General features: G+C 38.0%; 1 protein-coding gene across 4 annotated transcripts in view; it reads right to left on the minus strand.

The window, feature by feature from the left end:
• Positions 1 to 600: 600 nt before the first annotated feature.
• The window catches only part of LOC122550565 (angiomotin-like protein 1), a 260953-nt gene continuing 243157 nt past the window's right edge, over positions 601 to 18396 (minus strand). For all 4 annotated transcript variants that reach the window (XM_087988016.1, XM_087988017.1, XM_087988018.1 and 1 more), the window contains 5 exons: positions 17796 to 17986; positions 15394 to 15519; positions 13773 to 14026; positions 7910 to 8161; positions 601 to 5238 (listed from right to left, as the gene is read on the minus strand). In XM_087988016.1, coding sequence (XP_087844142.1) covers positions 5132 to 5238; positions 7910 to 8161; positions 13773 to 14026; positions 15394 to 15519; positions 17796 to 17986 — 930 coding nt within the window. In that variant the 3' untranslated portion in view covers positions 601 to 5131. The remainder of the gene's footprint in view (positions 5239 to 7909; positions 8162 to 13772; positions 14027 to 15393; positions 15520 to 17795; positions 17987 to 18396) is intronic.

Below are 18396 nucleotides of genomic sequence, written 5' to 3' on the forward strand. Positions count from 1 at the left end.
TCTGTGTGAAAATGTTGCCCCTTAGGTCTCTTTTATATCTTCCCCCTCTCACCCTTAACCTATGCCCTCTAGATCTGGACTCCTCCACCTCAGGGAAAAGACTATGTCTATTTATCCTATCAATACCCCTCATAATTTTGTAAACCTCTATAAGGACAAAAGTACTGACTTCGCAGTTGCATCTGCCACTCGACTGCCCGTTCTACCATCTCACCTGTATTCTTTTGAAGTTCTACACCACTCACCTTGAAGTTCATAATTTCATACACCTGCACTTGTTAAAATTGTGTTTTAAGTAATTGTGCTTAAGTCATTCATACATAACAGGAAGATCAAGGCTCCCAACACTGACCAGTGGAAACTTACATCACAAACCTTTCAAGAGCCTGAAAAATATATTAACTGCTCCTCTCTGTTTCTTGTCACCCCTTGACAGTTCATCAAGACATTTGAAAATCAATCTTTTTAAAGTGAGCTTTGGAGAAGGTTTAGTTATTTCAGAAAATGTTGAGCGTTTACAAGCAAATTTCTCAGTGAATAAAGTAATTAAAAATCTAATATTAGAAATTATAATGCTTTCAATACAAAATTGCCTTTAAAAATAATGCAATGCATCAAATATGATGTCTTTATTATGTACAATAAGCAAATATTCAAAAATGAGGCAAGAAAGACACTTTAGTTGAGAAACAGCTTTGTGACATCAAGTCCTTTTTCTCCCATTGACAACTGTACAAAAACATGCCCTTGATATAATCAGCTACCTGTACAGCACTGGCCAGCCATTGCCTTTCTTCTCCCTAACAATAAGTATGTTCACAACTGCACGAATTAACATAGACTATGTTACATAAGTCAGCCAAAAATAACACAAAGTGGTGTCAGTAGTGAACTCAGCAAACAATTAGAAAGTAAACATCAGCAAGTGTATAATATCATGGCCAAAATCAGGCTTCTGGAAAATGCTGTACTTTTCTTCAATAAGAAAATTACTAAATACTTAAAATAAAAGCACTTTTTAAAATGGACATGATGTATTAGTGAAACGATGAGAGCCATTTAGGACCACATGTCAATAAGGTTATCAAAATTAAATTTTGCAGACTGAATTAATGATCAGTGTGACCCTGTCCACCAACTAGAAAAGGAACTCTGCCCTAATCATTTTCAGATGCTCTGTATAATTACATTCCATAATATTCCATATTAGATCATTGATTTTGTCAGTGGTAGTGTTTTCCAAAAATCTCTGATCAGGAACTTGCCTGCCCACCTGAGACCATCAACTTTTACTGAACAGTCTCATCACATTATATACATATCTCTCTCCACCTGGCACAAGGATGTAACTAAATTGGTTTCTAGTTGACCTGGTTGAGGACCTAACCTGCCCCTAATTGAATTGGAAGTTGTCATTGACTTATGGTAGGCACTCTACCCCTATGATCCTGATTTAATTGGTAAAATTTCTAAGCATTTTAAGACTATATAGCTTTGAATTTCCTATTGACTCACCCAGTTTACAAATATAAAGTGTCTCTTTAGCCATTAGCAAATACACATTATAGAAGCCAATAGATTTAATTTGCTTCGCTTCCATCAATAGACGCTGACAGCAAACATAAATAGGTTAAGACCGAGACAGCTAAAATGGGAACTTCCATTTTATCAAACCTCCAGATGTCGAGATGTCTTCTAGCGTGCACCATCATTCCTAATTGTTCAGCATTGCTAAATGGTAGTAAGGAATAGAACTTTATTAAACTGGTGCATATTGTCTCACTTAACCAGTTACATTTTGTGATTTCTTACGATCTTTAAGCCCACAAGTCAATTATTAGACTTTTAGTTTTGCCATAACAGTGGTACTTTTAACTTCCATTTTATTAATTGTCACTCACCATGTAGTATTCTCATGCCCACAAACTCCCGAACTGTCCAGTTTCCCTAACAGCGATTATCCTTAGTGGCAAAATGGCTGGTGATGCCACTGATGGTGACAGATTAAGCCATAGAAAATGGATTCACATGCTCTAATGATATCACTGTATCCACAGCTAGTGATGTCACAATCAAATGATGTGGGGACCCAATGGAAGCAAGGACAAGCATAGAAGTGGGAGGAAGCTTTAGCCAACCTCCATTTGGCTGTGATTTTTTTTTATTTTTAAAATGAATGTAAAATTCTGATGAATGTTTATAAACACATACTTCCTGCAGCATCATCTTTGAGACTGGCTGATATTTTCCATTGCTCATTAATGTCATAAACCTTTTCTCTGAGCATGCACGATCTTTGTGGCAACTGTAGGTAGTGTTATGTAAATCAGAATTATGATAAATTTACATATGATTTTCCATGCCCAACATCAGTGTACTTCAAGTATATATGTAAAATTCATCTAAAGGTTTATTTTGGAAACGCAGGTGCAAATGGTAAATTTTGATTTGTGGAAGTGGAATACGTGTTTTGGACCATTCAGAAGTAACTTTATTTCAGAAAAGGTAGCTGTACTGTCTGATCTCACAAACAATGTCTAAACTTACTAATGACAATTACTTTGGTAGACTCTGAAGGAACCATTAAATAATTGTTTTAAATAGTGAAATAAAAAACAAAATAGAATTCCAAAAGCTAGCCAATCAAATTATTGTAAATAAAGTGGACAGCTATGACCTTTTCCAATTAAAGAAGAACCAGCTGAATAAAAAATTTGGAGTTTGCCAATCAAAAATGTTCTTCTGCTCCCCATTATATATACCATAACTTTACCGTAACATTTCCTCAATTCTGCTCTTAAAGCAGTGCTTAAAACTAACCTCAAATCCTGGGCTGGATTTTTATCTTTGAGGTGAGTTGCTTGATATTGAGGCAAAAAGTTTCCTAATTGGTGTTGTTTTCATGTTGAGGAATGTTTGCAGAGTGAAGTCAGGCCGCATGGACATGGATTGGAGGCTGCGAATACCAATGTGGAATAAAAACAAAAAGTTCTGAAGAAACTTAGCAGGTCCAATCTATCTTTTCAATCAGAATTAAAACATTAACTCTGCTTTTCTTTCTTCAGATGCTGCCAGACGCAATGAGCTTTTCCAACACCTTGTTTTATTTCAGGTTATGGACATCTGCAGCATCTTGCTTTTAAAACAGGCTGGTTAAAAAAAAACCTTAGTTTGTTGGTACTTTGTTAACTAATATTCCCTCACACCCATGATCTTCCCATTTCCCAATCATGCCAACTCTTAACACTTCCATGCTCATTCAACCAGTGTAAATACTAAAGAACCAATAAACTCTAGATTAATAATCTCAAATACAGAAAAGCTTAAAAAAAGTCACTCATAAATTTCTTATAAAAACATCAATCAGACCAGAAAAGAGTACTCTTTATCTTGTGTATGGAACATTGACAGAACAGATTTCAGCATTAAAAAAAAACTTGGGCTGTCAATCAAGCAATGATTTCTTTTGTTTCAATAAAGTGATACAAATATATTGATGCTCCAGACTAAAATGCAAATCTGTACTTTAAACTAAATACTGGCCACAAAATTTATTGGAGCATTAGTTCTACAACAACATTTTTTTTTTCTGCAAACTAAGAAATTGTTTAATCTTGTAGGGTCTATATTTTGAGACTCTACTACTATTTAGATAGATGCAGTTAGATCCGGCCACATAATTTGTTTTAGCTGACTTTCTGCTCTGCTAGATCAGGAATAGCATCAATTACTGTGACAAAGCAGGCAGCATTTCACCAGGTGGGTGTTCATCATGCTCAATATAAGCATGGATTTGGGATCGGTGTTATGAAATTTTGCCCAGATTACAAGAATTGAAAAATACAAATTGATGCAATCTGATCTAAAGAACATCTAACCATACTTTGTAAATCGCCATATTATTTGTTATGTATTGTAATTCTGAATTCTAACAAAAACTCTGGCGCTTATATTTTTCAGGTTGAACCATTTCACTGCAGAAAGCTGGTTCAATTTGGCCTGAAGTTTATTATAAATATAAGCATCTATTTTTATGCCAAACATGAGTAACTGGGTCCTGGGAAAATGTAACCAACAATATTGCTTTAACTGTCATTACAATCACTTTAACTGCTCGATAGTATGTACAGAAAACAATCCTAATTTTTACTGTTATCAGTAATTATTTAGATTCATCATTACAAGTACCATCATTGTCTAAAGCAATCCGGTGTTTGTACAGATAATGTTTTACTTAACCAGAATTAGTGAGATTGATCATTATTTATATCACGGAATAAATACTGTGGTGGTCATCAGTTATATAGTGATGTTCAATGCTAATGAGAAGCATGTGGCCCTGCTTCAATTTCTGTTGCCATAAATATTCATTATCTCTATTTTTGTTTTAGTTATGGCTTATTACGTTTAAGAAAGAATTACTACAGATACAATATGAGGCTATAGCGTATCCCAAAACATCTGCTTTTAAAATACCACATTATCCATTATCGCAGTAGTGACCTTTTCTCAAATTGATGTTTATATGCTAAGTTTAGAATTGACAGAAAGCAGGACTCAACGTTTTGTGACATGCTTCTAGTATTACACCAGCAAAATTCTCAAGTAGAGAAATAGTAGATATACACTATGTAATAGTGGCAGAATGTTATTTATTCATCTGCCTATTTATATTCCAATTGAATATTGAAAGGCAATAAAGATCCTACTGTACATAATCATTGTTTTCAGCAGAAGTGCAAAAGAGACAAAAGAATACTGACCCACTTCTATATGAATTGAAGATAATGCATAGATAGATCATTATGAATCAGGGTATTGAAAATACTGTACTCTTTGCTCATACCTTTAAAGATTACAGGCTGTCAAATACATTCCAAATAAAATATCCACCATATCCTTTTACTCTCATCTATTCATCTTCCTCTTTACATTCCCAACTTATTTAATATCATGTTCCACATCTAGATACAAAATCCTTCTCGTAATTGCTTAGAAACAAATCTACTTCCAAACAGTTTCTGCCTTATTCAAAAAAGTCCTCAACTTCTGAAGATCCATACACTTGATTCTCCAGCTTTTAGTGCAAGCTTTGATCCTCTATGGAGTGTACAGCCGCAACTTCCTGTTGTTAAATGAGGATTTCCACCACATCATCGTCAAAGTCAGGTTTGTGGTAGGGATAGTTGCCTCTTCCTTTGCTGTCATGTGATTTGATATTAATGATGGAAGCATCTCCTAAAGAGGTGAAAATACATTAGAGTGAACTAGTCCTTTAAATTTTTGAACCTCATAATGAAGTAGCCTATCTTAAAGGGCTCTGCCTGCAAAAAAGTTTTGAAAACTTTAATTCCTCGTTATGAACATATAATTAGTGCAATTGCAACAAATTGTGCATGATTGCTGTTTGAAATTCTCACAACTCTTCCAAATTTTTAAATAAGAAAAGATTCCTAAAACACTTTTAAGTTTTATCCAGTATATAAATCCACAAAAGGCCCATTTCCAACATAATGATTAGATTACTTACAGTGTGGAAACAGGCCCTTCGGCCCAACAAGTCCACACCGACCCGCCGAAGCGCAACCCACCCATACCCCTACATTTACCCCTTTAACCTAACACTACGGGCAATTTAGCATGGCCAATTCACCTGACCCGCACATCTTTGGACTGTGGGAGGAAACCGGAGCAAACCCACGCAGACACGGGGAGAATGTGCAAACTCCACACAGTCAGTCGCCTGAGTCGGGAATTGAACCCGGGTCTACAGGCGCTGTGAGGCAGCAGTGCTAACCACTGGGCCACCGTGCCGCCCACTTGATGTATGATTGTAATAGCAATTATTTATAATTAATTATAATCAAATTATTTGTTACGTTTTTTTTGTTTTCTCATCCCTTTCCTAAAACGGTTAACAGCAATATGGTGTCTAACAGCACACGTGATATTTGTTCTGAGTCCTTCGTCAGTGGACACGTGATTATGTTGATGATGAGTGGATGCAGGTATTCAAGTTGAAATGAACATGATTTTTAAGCTGAATTCAGATAGGCACATTTCTATCAGGGATCATTGAAGCCCACATTAATGATCTCTTTTCTAATTCTGTTTTAGTATGTCTAGACTGACCACTCTAATCACAGGCCCAGTAATGATTAGATATCTCAAAAGACAGCATATATAGGGCAACCTCGAATATTCGAACGACACAGGTGAGGAGTATTTTGTTCGGATAATCAAATATTCGGATAACACTGTTTACCCAGGCACCGGGACCTTGAGATCTTGTTCGGATAATCCGAAATTCGGATAATCAATGTTCGGAAAATTGAGGTTGTACTGTATGAGAAATGTCACTGTCCACATGCTTGGTATGATTGTTGCATTGAGAAACAATTCCATTTGTGTAACATCCATGTTTACTCATGTACAAATAGAGCTATTTCATATCTACACAGAGCCTCCTTTAATATTGCTGCACCTTCCTCCTCCCTCCGACCTCCTCCACCCCCCCACCATCACCACCAAAACCCACTAGTGCTGCAAACACCGACAACCATTTTGCAATTTGTCTGGACTGTTTCTTTACATGTTGTAGCCAGTTTCGAATTCTTTGCAGGTAGTTCATAATGCAATTTAAAAGTTAAAAATCACACAACACCAGGTTATAGTCCAACAGGTTTGCTTGGAAGCACTAGCACTATAGTTGGACTATAACCTGGTGTTGTGTGATTTTTAACTTTGTACACCCCAGTCCAACACCAGCACTACCAAATCAAGACTATTTAAAAATGAATATTAAATCAAAGGTATTGGTGCAGTTGTGGAGGAAGTGCTCCATGATTCTGGGTGAAAATAACATAGCAAACCACAATTATGAATTTAAGTTCACCTGGACTCTATTTCAAGATGGCAGCAGAGTAGCAGTGCTCTGTCTGAGCTCCTGGCTTGGGGCTTGTCTGCTTCTGTTTGCTTTTTATCAGGGTTTTTTGATTGTCTTTTTACTTCCACTTTTTACTTTTGTTCTTTTATTTTGTTGGTTTTTTTTGCCTCTTGAAAAGCCTTTTTGCTGTCTTCAGTAAGGCGACAGCAGGCCCAGCCTCCTAAGCATGGGCGGCAGTGGCAGCAAGAATCGGCTCCTCCATGACAGTGAGGCTGGCACAGGGGGAGACTGAACCTGAATCAAGCTTGTGATGGCATTGAGCATGAGTCCAGTAGTGATAGATGGTGCCAGACCACCAGTGATTTCAACATTGGTGGGCCCAACAGTGCAGAACTGAAGGTGGTGGTATCGGCTTTCAAGATGGCAGTGACAGCAGGGCAGCTGCTTCATTCAGTGAAGAAAGAGGCATCTGCAGTTGGTGTTGGAATCGGGATGTTGGGCTTCAGCTGTGACCATGCGATAGGCCCAAATTGTCAATCCTGGGTGGATTGACTGGAGCAGTGGTTGCGATAATCCTGGAATGCATTAGTGGTGATAGTGGCCTCAGAGTGGGACTCCTGGATTGGACTGCATTGTGGGGGCATTTGTGGGCCTGGAGCCTGTTGTGGAGACACCTGCTCTCCGATATTGAGCAGAACACAAGGAGGGAGGAAAACTCTGTTTTTAGTTATATTCTAGATATATTTTAATATTTTTTGTAATTCAGTTGGTTCCAGAGCATGGTGGTATATTAGACTTTCCACTATACATATTTGTAAAATACAGGTGGCAATAAATAATTCATTCATTAAGTCTAATAGATCTGTCTTCGAGTACACCCAATCCCATGATACTCACCTGTTTGAGCAATATTGCTGTTTATAAATCAGGAGGATTAGACAAACACTTTGTTTTTGATATTTTGAGGAGCGAACCTCATATCATTAACTAAAAATCAACATTATGACAAGCAGTCCAATTTACCTAATTTTTCTGTGCTGCTTCGTGCTGATTTTGGTCTCACGATGGGGCTGCTGAAGGGGGTTGTGCTGAGCCTTCGCCTGCCATGGATTGGGGCACTACTTGGACGGATGAGTTCAGGACTTTTATCTGTCTGTGTACTGCTATCCTTACTGCCAGTTTTAGTATGTGTGGAGACCACTGGGAGCGAAGTTGCAGTCATTTGAAGTGAGGTATGCAAAGAATTTTCTTGATTGTCTTTAATTTGAAGCAAGCCTGTGAAATGCAACAAGATTAATAGCTAAGCTTTTTTTTCATTCACAAATTTAAATCTGGCATCATGTAAATGCAGTAAACTTGGCTGTGTAACAGATTTAAATATCACAGATGCATTCCAGCAGGTAAAATTTGCAATGGTAAAGTTCAAACATGAACACTTCAAAAACAGTGCAATGTTAAGTTGCTCGCTATGTAATTCCTAACCTGATTTAAAACATTGCTGTTACTAGCCTCAACAAATCTACTCACCCTTTAACCTGAGAGAATGGTTTGAGATCCTCTTCCTCACTCTCCCATCACCCATCCTTCCTTACTTCCCAAGCATGGTTCTATGAAATGTAGCCAATAGTAAAACAAGTTCTGAATATATTTTTACTGAGTGCAAATCCTTAGTGTGCATAGTACACTAGTGAGTAATGCTTCACTTTCTAATTTTTGATCACTGCTCTCACAATGTGACCATAGAGTAGCCATGTGGATATTATGTGGATTTATTGTTTTTTAAAAAGTCTGTTTATGTCACAGAAAATCACAAGAAAGCTGAAATAAATCTTCTTCTGTTACTTGTAGCAAAATTGTAAATGAATCCCTTTTGTAAATAGAAGATTTTTCCATGGTATTTTTGGGGTGTTGAATATTAATTTGCATTACTCCAAATTGGGCAGTCTGCCCCTGAGTTTTACGAAATGCTCAAGTTTACTTTTATACTAGCTGACAAGAGGAGGTGAAACTGGTTTGTATGGAGTTCAGACCAAGAGAAATGCAGATTCAATTGTGGTCTCTACTGAATTATTGATCCTACTAGTTATTTCAGATTAGTGATCCAAAAACTATTATAATCTATGAAGAACATGTGAGCCTATCTGTTACTGAGGGCAGGATTAGGTACAGATGGAATGAATTACTGTGAAACAAATTCCATCACTCAGTCTCTGCTCTCAGAGTTGGAAGTGGATTTTAGTGAAGGAATTTTAGTGGAATTTCTTGGTATGAATCAACTGCTGTTGGACAATTGAGCAACAAACTGGATAATGTATTCAAATATAGCACTTAAATATTGTTGGAACCATTGCTGATTTTTCATTATTTTATTCTTTTATCAATTTTGCTTTGAAGTTGTGAACAGGAAACTGAGAGCTAAAGACAATTTTAAAATTGTGGATAACAGCTTATGTTGAAAGGAAAACAAACCAAACAAGCTTTAGTTTATTTGTGAGGACAGGCCTGGAAGCTAGTCAGGAATTGCAGTTCCTGATCAATGGTCCTGCAGATGCTTCATCACCAGGCAATAACACTATGTTTAAACACAAAGCAAAAATTGGCTATTAATGAGGTCGGTATCCGGGAATTAATTCTAATAAGTCTGGAAAGGACCTTGTGCTCAAGGACATGGCAGGTGTTAAATGATAACTGGGACCTCATGGAAGAGGCAGTCTATCATGGAGTGGTCAGAGTTTTAGTTGGGTTTTGGATGATGTTTTCAGTGAGAAAGAGTCTAACTGCCAATGTAATTGCATGAAGATTTGAAAGGCTAACCTCTCATGAGGCTGTATTCTTCTATGTTCTATTCTATGTTCTATAAAACTAGGTTTTAGGTATTACTGCCTTTTTCTGAACTGTAAAGATGAACCTGATTGACATCTTCAGGAAATCAACCAAGAGACCATCATCTATGCCTGTGGAATAATGTACCATGAAAATCACTTATAAATCTGGCCAGTTTTGTTTTTTTTTATTTATCCTTTAACTGTGTTTGTTTGTCTGTCTAACAGGGCACACAACAAATGTTTTGGGGTTTAAACACAGAACAATTAATTGCTTTGTTATTTAGGTTTGCTCTACTAAAGTTATTTTGATTACTAAATTGTTAAGTTGCAAACTGACATTGAGAATTGATTATTTACAAAGTCTGAGGTTGATTAATTAAAATTTGGGAACTATTGGGGTCAATTTTGGGAGTGTTTGAAGATTTTAATTTTACTGTGTTGTGAATATAGAAGAAGAAAGATTGGTTTGTTTCAGCTGTTTATGCCAATGTTGTAGCAGTATTATTTTATGTACCCATTGATAGAACATTTTATAGCAAATTAACTTTTTCTCCAAGGATGCCTAAATTAATTTTGAAGTGAAATATTTTCCTTAATTTTGGTTGTTTAAGAATATTTTGAAAGACTGATATTGTCAGCATAAATATCAATACAACTCCTTCTAAACATTAATTAATAAAATAAAGAACAGGCATTAATGTTGATAAACCATTGCCCAAATGCTTCTCCAAAGTAGACTATAGGAGCAGCACTGATCAGAGTAAAAAAATTACATAGCTGGAAAAGCACAGCAAGTCAGGCAGCAGCCGAGGAGCAGGAGAGTCAATATTTCGGGCATAAGTCTTCATCAGGAATGTGGAGGAGGAAAAGGACTGAGAAATAAATAGGGCCTGAGGGTGGGAGGTAGGTGGTATGGCAATAGGTAGATGCAGGTGGGAGGTAATTGTCATAGGTCAGTGGGGAGAGTGGAGTGAATAGGTGGGAAGAAAGTTGGACAGGTAGCACAGGGCGTGCTGAGTTGGAGGATTGGATCTGGGATGAGGTAGGGGGTGGGGAGATTTTGAAACTGGTGAAGTCAATGTTGATGCTGTATGGTTGTAAAGTCCCCAGGTGGGAAATGAGGCATTCTTTCTCTGGTTGGCAGGTGACTTTGACTTGGCAATGGAGATGGCTCAGGATTGCATGTCCCCGGGGAAGTGTGAGTTGAAGTGGTTGGTCACAGGGTGGTGGGGTTATTTGGTGCATACGGATCAGAGATGTTTCCTGAACCACTCCATAAGTTGACATTCCCTCTGCCTGATGTAAAGGGGACTACATCGAGAACAATGGATGCAGTACATGAGGTGAGTGGATGTGTAGAAAAGTCGCCGCCATACTTGAAATGATCCTTTAGGGCCTTGAGCAGAAGTGAAGGGGGAGGTGTGGGTGCAGGTTTTACGCCTCATGGAGTGGCAGGGAAAGGTGTCAGGTGTAGAGGGTGCATTGTAGAAGGGGGCGTGGACCTAACAAAGGAGTTGCGGAGTCTTTGCGGAACACAGATAGAGAAGGGGAGGGAAATATATTTTTGGTGGTATGGTCTGACTGTAGGTAGCAAAAATAGCAGACGATAATGCACTATATCCAGAGATTGGTGGGGTGGAAGGTGAGGACTAAGGGGGTTCCATCCTTGTTGCGGATGAGGGGGGTGGGGTTCAAGGGCAGAAGTATGGAAAGTGCAGGAGATGCGATCGAGGGCACTGTTGATCATGTGAGAGGGGAGATTGCGGTCCTTGAAATAGGAGGACATCTGGGATATTCTGGAGTTGAATTGCTCCTCCTGGGAGCACAGACGGCAGAAGGAGAGGAATTGGGAGTAAGGGATCGCGTTTTTACAGGAGGGGGTGTGGGAGGAGGTGTAGTCAAGGTAGCTGTGGGAGTTGGTGGGTTTGAGATAGATGTCCATATTGAGTCAGTCGCTGGAGACAGAGACGGGGAGGTCCAGAAAGGGGAGGGAGTTGTCTGAGATGGTCCATGTGAACTTGAAGTCAAGGTGGAAGGTGTTTAGTGAAGTTGATGAACTGGTCATCCTGCTCATGGAGGCACAATGTGGGGCCAATATAATCATCAGTGTAGCAAAGGAAAAGGTTGGGTATGGTGCCGGTGTAAGTCCAGAAGAGGGACTGTTCCATGTATTCTACAAAGAGGCAGGTATAGCTGGGGAGAAAGTGAGGTCTGCAGATGCTGGAGATCAAAGTTGAAACTTTATTGCTGGAACAGCACAGCAGGTCAGGCAGCATCCAGGGAACAGGAGATTTGACGTTTCGGGCACAGGCCGAAGGGCCTGTGAAGAAGGGCCTGTGCCCGAAACGTCGAATCTCCTGTTCCCTGGATGCTGCCTGACCTGCTGTGCTGTTCCAGCAATAAAGTTTCAGGTATAGCTGGGGCCCATGGCTATCTCTCTGGTCTGTAGGAGAAGCAGCAGCATACAAATATAGGAAAGTAAGATAAAAATAAAGTAAGAAAACTTAAATTAGGCCAATCCTCTAACTTAAACTGTTGTAATGGTGTTATTTTAAGACATGTATCTAGGACATTATAGTCCAATGTTGTTAAAGGATTTTAATTAGTAGGCGTTTGAAAATGTAAAGCTACATTCTGGCCAGTAATACAAAAAAAAAGGTCTTATTAGCATGTTTATGGATTTAATGTAGAGGTGCTGATGTTGGACTGGGGTGGACAAGGTCAGAAGTCACATGACATCAGGTCATAGTCCATCAGGTTTATTTGAAATCACAAGCTTTCGAAACACTACCCTTTTGTTCGGTGAAATCACCTGGTGAAAGGGGCAGCATTATGAAAGCTGGTGACTTCAAATAAATTTGTTCGACTATAAGCTGGTGTCATGTGATTTCTGACCTTATAGACTTAAGGAAGTATTTAAACTCCTTCCATTCACTGGCAGCATGGCAGTACAGTAGTTAGCATTGCTGCCTTATAGCAGCAGGGACCGAGATTCAATTCCAGCCTTGTGGAGTTGTCCCTGTGTCTGCATGGGTTAACAATGGTACATGTGTGGTTAGGGGGTTAGAGTGGGATGCTTTTCAGAGAGTTGGTGCAGACTCAATGGGTTGAATGGCTTCTTCCTGCATTGTCTATGACTCCATGGACGTTTAAAGAACACCAAAACAATTTTACCAACTTAGTAATTGAGTGTTCACTGTCGATACTTCATAAAGGCAGCAAGGCCAAGAGAAAGAGGTACAGAAAGGTAAGTGTTATGGAATGTTTTTGGAATGAAGTGCAACAGGAATGTCCTTCAGGGGGGGCCTACACTGTACTGTGGGCCACAGACACTGCCCACTATACCCCTACCACTGTCCTGTCAATTGTATCACACAAGAGTAAAACATTAGATTGGATTTTATGGCACGTATCAGTTGTATTTTCGTTAGGGAAAAGGAGATCATGCAAATTATTTTGCATTACCTTACAGCCAACACTGACGTGGTCATCAAATTACATGGTGTTATAATGTGCCTAACAGCCTGCATATACTTTAGGCTGACTGAGACCATTTCCACTGTCATGAAACACTGGTTTGTGAAAGGTGAACAGAAGTGGGGAATCTAATTTTAAACAATTTTATTGAAGGGGAGGATAGTCACCGAAAGGGGTGCCCTCTGTACATCAGGAGTATCTCCTGTGCCAAGATTTTTGCCCTCCTTTGTGCTTCCCATTTACAGCCTTCAAAATTTGCCCCACAACCCATACCTAAGCTCCTCGATTTCTCTTTGTTAAAAACCCCACAGCTACCTCTCTCTGGTGGCCATCATTCAGTGATCGTCTTGCAGTCCCAGAAGTACCTAATACTGACCACTGGTGATGCTGGGGCTGCTACAGAAGAAATTAGAGGTTTCAAGTGTTCTTATGGGCATTTATTTAAAATATAGTTGCATAATATCAATTTTATGTTCCCACATTATGTTGATCAAATGGTTACGAAAGTACTGGTGATTTTGATTTTGTAATTATATTTTCCTTTCTCAGTTACAATGAAACAACTATATAATTAATATACTTACCTACACTTCCCTTCCAGCTCTTATCCTCCTTTTTTGCATCATTACTCAGGGACGCCTGGAAAGAATGCAGTACCATGTTTCCATGTACAGATGAAACTAATTTTCCTGGCCTCAGGGATCCAGGCTCAGATTTTCCTGGTTCCTTTCGAGAACGTTGTTGGAGTACTTTTATCATGGCATCCTTCTCTATAAGCTGCGCATGAAGGTTTTTTATTCTGTTAGAAATGCTGTTGAAGCCTGTAACCTCTCCTACCCTGTTGGAAATAAAATTGTTCTATTTATCAGATATTTTTATTTAAAGATTTCTAGTTTGTACTCATTAACTACCATAATCATTTTAAAGCTTTTTGTGTCTTCTGACCTGAAGCTCACTTGTGTTGAGCAATTCAATATTTACTGGAAACTCACCATTCTTCATATCTGGCATCAAAGGTGCACATAACTACGTAACCATTTGGTGCATCACAACTTTCAATCTAAAACCCTTGGAATCAAAACAAAAGAATTTCATATATGCCTCTTTTGCATATTACACACTACTGTTCTGCATACTCTTTTGCAAAACTGAATTTTCTTTAACCCATCTGAAGTACTCTGCAGTCTGCCTAGGCTTTGGGTTCTCACATTGCAGGACATGTAGTCAAATATCTTGCACATGCATAAAGCTTTTGTTGCCATAGTGACAACTAATTCTCCATATATTGATGTGTGCCTCATCTGAGCAAAAGAAAGATAATCAGTAAACACTGATTCAGAACAAAATACTGAGTCATTTAGAGTTTTATTCATCCATATCCTACATTTTATTGATCAAATAAACAAAAAATAGGAAGGTAATTCTACCCAGATTATCTCATCCATTCAGATAACGATACAGTCCAACACAGCATCCAACTGTCCTATAAATAACTCAAGGTTTCACTCCCATAATCATACCTGTAAATTAATTTACAGATCCTTAATTTCACAGACTAATTTAAATTTGGATTCTGCTAAGTTAAAGTTGTTTCCTGTTTCATGTTCAATATCTTCACTACCTAAATTATGTTACTGGACAAATTTTTCCATAATGATTTTCATATCTTAGGAAAGTATTGGCCATCTGGGTCTCTTGTGCAAAAAGATCAAAAGTTGACCTAATCTTTAAAATTCTAAAAGATTTTGTGTCGATGGCTTCTAGTTAAGCTCCTCCCCACAAGAAAGCCACAACAAATCAGATCAATATTCAGAGAAACCCAAAGAGTGGTAAGAATATGGTACACATTACCACAGTGGTACAGATGCATTTACGAGGAAGGTATCCAAACATTTGAGAGAGAAGGGAATACATGACTATGAAGGCAGATTTGGACAAAAAAAGCTGGGGCATGAGTGCAGCGTAAATATAGGTTGGATCTAAAGGCCTGCTTCTGTAGCACCTATCCTTTGTAAATTATGATGTTGCATGAATATTTTAAGTTAATGGGAATTGTTGGGATCATGGCAATTTCATTATACTATGACCAGTTAGTATATTTAATGCACTAAATTACTCCATCCAAAAAATATCCAATGATAATTTTGTACAAGTTTCAAAGGATATAGGTTGTCATGCATTAGTGAGAATGAAATGAACATGTACCCTTGCTCTGTGTTTTGGTATCTTTGAATTGACTGCACATTCTCCTGTTCCTCATTCCAGTTTTGTACTTCCAGTGAACTGTCATTGTAGCTGCTATTTGGAGAATGATTTATTATACTGGTGTCCCTGGTAACAGAAGAACAAAAAAATCCTTTTAGTATTTTTTCCTCATTGTTCAATTATCCTTTTATAAAAGTCAATGGTCAGTTGTCCTTCTGGATACAACAAAGAAACTACTTTAAAATGAATACAACACTGACACCACGAATACAGTAGAAAAATAGGGACTTAATTAAATGCCCACTTTACCTAAAATAGAAATCAGCAGAGATATATATATAAATTAATGTTTCAATGCAGCAATCAGCTAATTTACAAGTTCAGCCCTGGAAAAGAATAGTTGTGAATGAGACCTTGCAGGACCTGTACCTGATAAGCATTTTCCTTCTCAAAGTGTTTGTCAATCACTTAACACAAAACATTTTTTTTTAATTTTAAAAATAATCTCGATCTAAAGTATTAATATGTCAGTTCTCTTTTCAAATGGGGAGGCATTTTCTGTATATACAGCAATTTGTTTTATTTCAGAGTTTCAACTTGGACATGTTTTTCTCTTATAACTTGTTATAAGTGAGCTATCAAATATAAAACATATGATGATTCAGATCAGACAAACTGTTCTAGGTACATGTCTCTCTATATTTTAATAAAATTGATGCAAAATGTTTTACATTTGATTTCGCACATTTCACATTTAGTGTGAGTGAGTGTGCTGTCGTAATGCACTCCAACATCTCTTCTACATAACCACTGAGACATTTCAACATGTGCTTCACATGGCAAGATATTTTTAAAAAGTCTTATACCACGCTGATTTCTGTCACCAAACACGAAATTGACACCTGTTCCACTTGTGCCATTTCTCTCACCTCTGACATCACTGTTACATGTTTGCCACTGCTAATGTGCACAGTGAGTGGTCTCTGTAATTGTCAGCAAAAGCAATCAATGAACAAATACCATTCTTCACATGCAAACTTCTAGATGGGACTCTTATAGGAGATTATGCCTACTGGGATTGTGAGTGCACTCAAACACCCAAGACCCATTGACATTCCAATGAAGCAGGGTCTAGATGTCCACAGGATCAGGCAACTCCAAAGCTGTAATGCACCAAAATTAGAAAAGGTTTTATAAGAAGGATAACCTGTGGGGAAGTGGGCTAGCCTTTCCACTCTACCTTGTCTAAAGAAAATGTAAGCATTTTACTCTGCGGGGTAATATTAAAGATGACAATTTCCTTGAATCAATCAAATGGGCCATTCAACAACCTAAAGAAAATGGCATTTCAAAGTAGGAATTAACTGGCAACTGCCTATCTAAGTCACTTTTATCCCGTGAAAGTCTTTTTCGTTTCTGTTTTATTTTCCTTCTTGCTGTAGTTTTCTTTTCATTTCCTTTTCTCTCCTGAAGGAACTGACTTGTGCTCCTGTATATTTAGCCTTCAACCGCTGCAAAAACAAGCTCGCTACATGAGGAAACACTGTGAAGTGTTAAGGCAATGTCAACAGCAAGTGACTATCCCAAATATCCTTCATGATTAATTCACAATTTCAGCCATACTGTCACTGAAGGTATCAAGTGGAGTCTAGAAACTGTGGAGAGATGAAAGGAAGGAAAATAAGTGAGTAAACAAAAAAAAAATCACAGGACCCTCTTCTCTGTCAACAACTATACACTTGCCGTTAAGCTGAGAGAAACCGTCAAATAAGGTACCAAAAAGAGACAGTAGCATAAAGTCACTGAACTAATAAACCATAGATTAAGGAAATGCATTGGGTACATGGGTTCAGATCTTCCAATGGCAGCTCGTAGAGTTTGAAATCAATTAATAAATCGCAGTCGAAAGCTGATCTCAGTAATGGTGACCATGAAACTATCACTAATTATAGTAAAAATCCGTTTGGTATACGAACCTGCTAATCTTTTCTGGTTGGCCTACATAAGACCCACATGACTCAAGACTCACATGTGGTCGATTCTTAACTGCCTTCTGAAACAGTCTATAGCAAGCCACTTAGTTCAAGGGCAATAAGAAATGAGAAATTTTTGGGGGCCTTTCCAATCATGCCTAAATTTCATGAAGAAATAAACAAAGAAAGGATACTGAGTCCTTGTATCAAATAAGGTATATGTTGGTCTACAAACCTATGTAGCATTAATGAAAAATAACTTGTGTTTGAGGGTTTGGAAGATCAGCGTCAGGGTAGCAACAGCAACTGACCAGTATTACTGATTACTGAAAGTGATTTATTAACTCGCAGTTTTTTGTTTGCTATACCAAAACGTTTGTTCTCCTTTAAGACCAATGCCCATTCTCCTTCACCCTGCTTGATCATCACCTCTGAGCAGCAGCTGTAGCAGCAGCATCCATGGCAAAATGACGCATTGCCCTTTCTTCCAAATACTTCTGCTCCCACTTTGTCATGTCAGCCTCTAGGGCCAGGATTCGTTCTTCCTTTTCCCGTAATAACTCCATCAATGCTGGTATATTGTGTTGTGGAACATTAGTCAATAGAGGGCCTCCATGTCGCTGGAAGTAAACCAATAAAACAAAAATCTGATTGATTAATTGCAAGTACTATGGAAAGGTTTCCTGAAGTTTTTTTTAAACCACCTGGTTTCAGATAAATATTAACCTGTAGCCAGTGTCACAACCATATAAACCACCTGGTGAACTGTGCAAGCAGAGACATTGTCAGTGCCAATTAATAAATTATAATTCATGCAAATCGCAGGATATTTATTTTTCCTTTATATGTTATGGTTTTCCTTTATAACTCAATCATTGCTGCATCTGGGTATTAACATTTTTGTGATACATGTACAAAGGCACTTAGATATTTCATGGTATTCTGCAATCTTTTTCCTTTTAAAGTTTTCCTGTTACTCTATTCCACCTTGACAAATTGGATACGCTCAAATGTTTGCACATTAGTCTCC

The sequence above is a fragment of the Chiloscyllium plagiosum genome, unplaced genomic scaffold, assembly GCF_037043375.1.
Source record: "Chiloscyllium plagiosum isolate Xiang-an unplaced genomic scaffold, Cpla_swu_hap1 HiC_scaffold_6, whole genome shotgun sequence".
Classification (NCBI taxonomy): Eukaryota; Metazoa; Chordata; class Chondrichthyes; order Orectolobiformes; family Hemiscylliidae; genus Chiloscyllium; species Chiloscyllium plagiosum.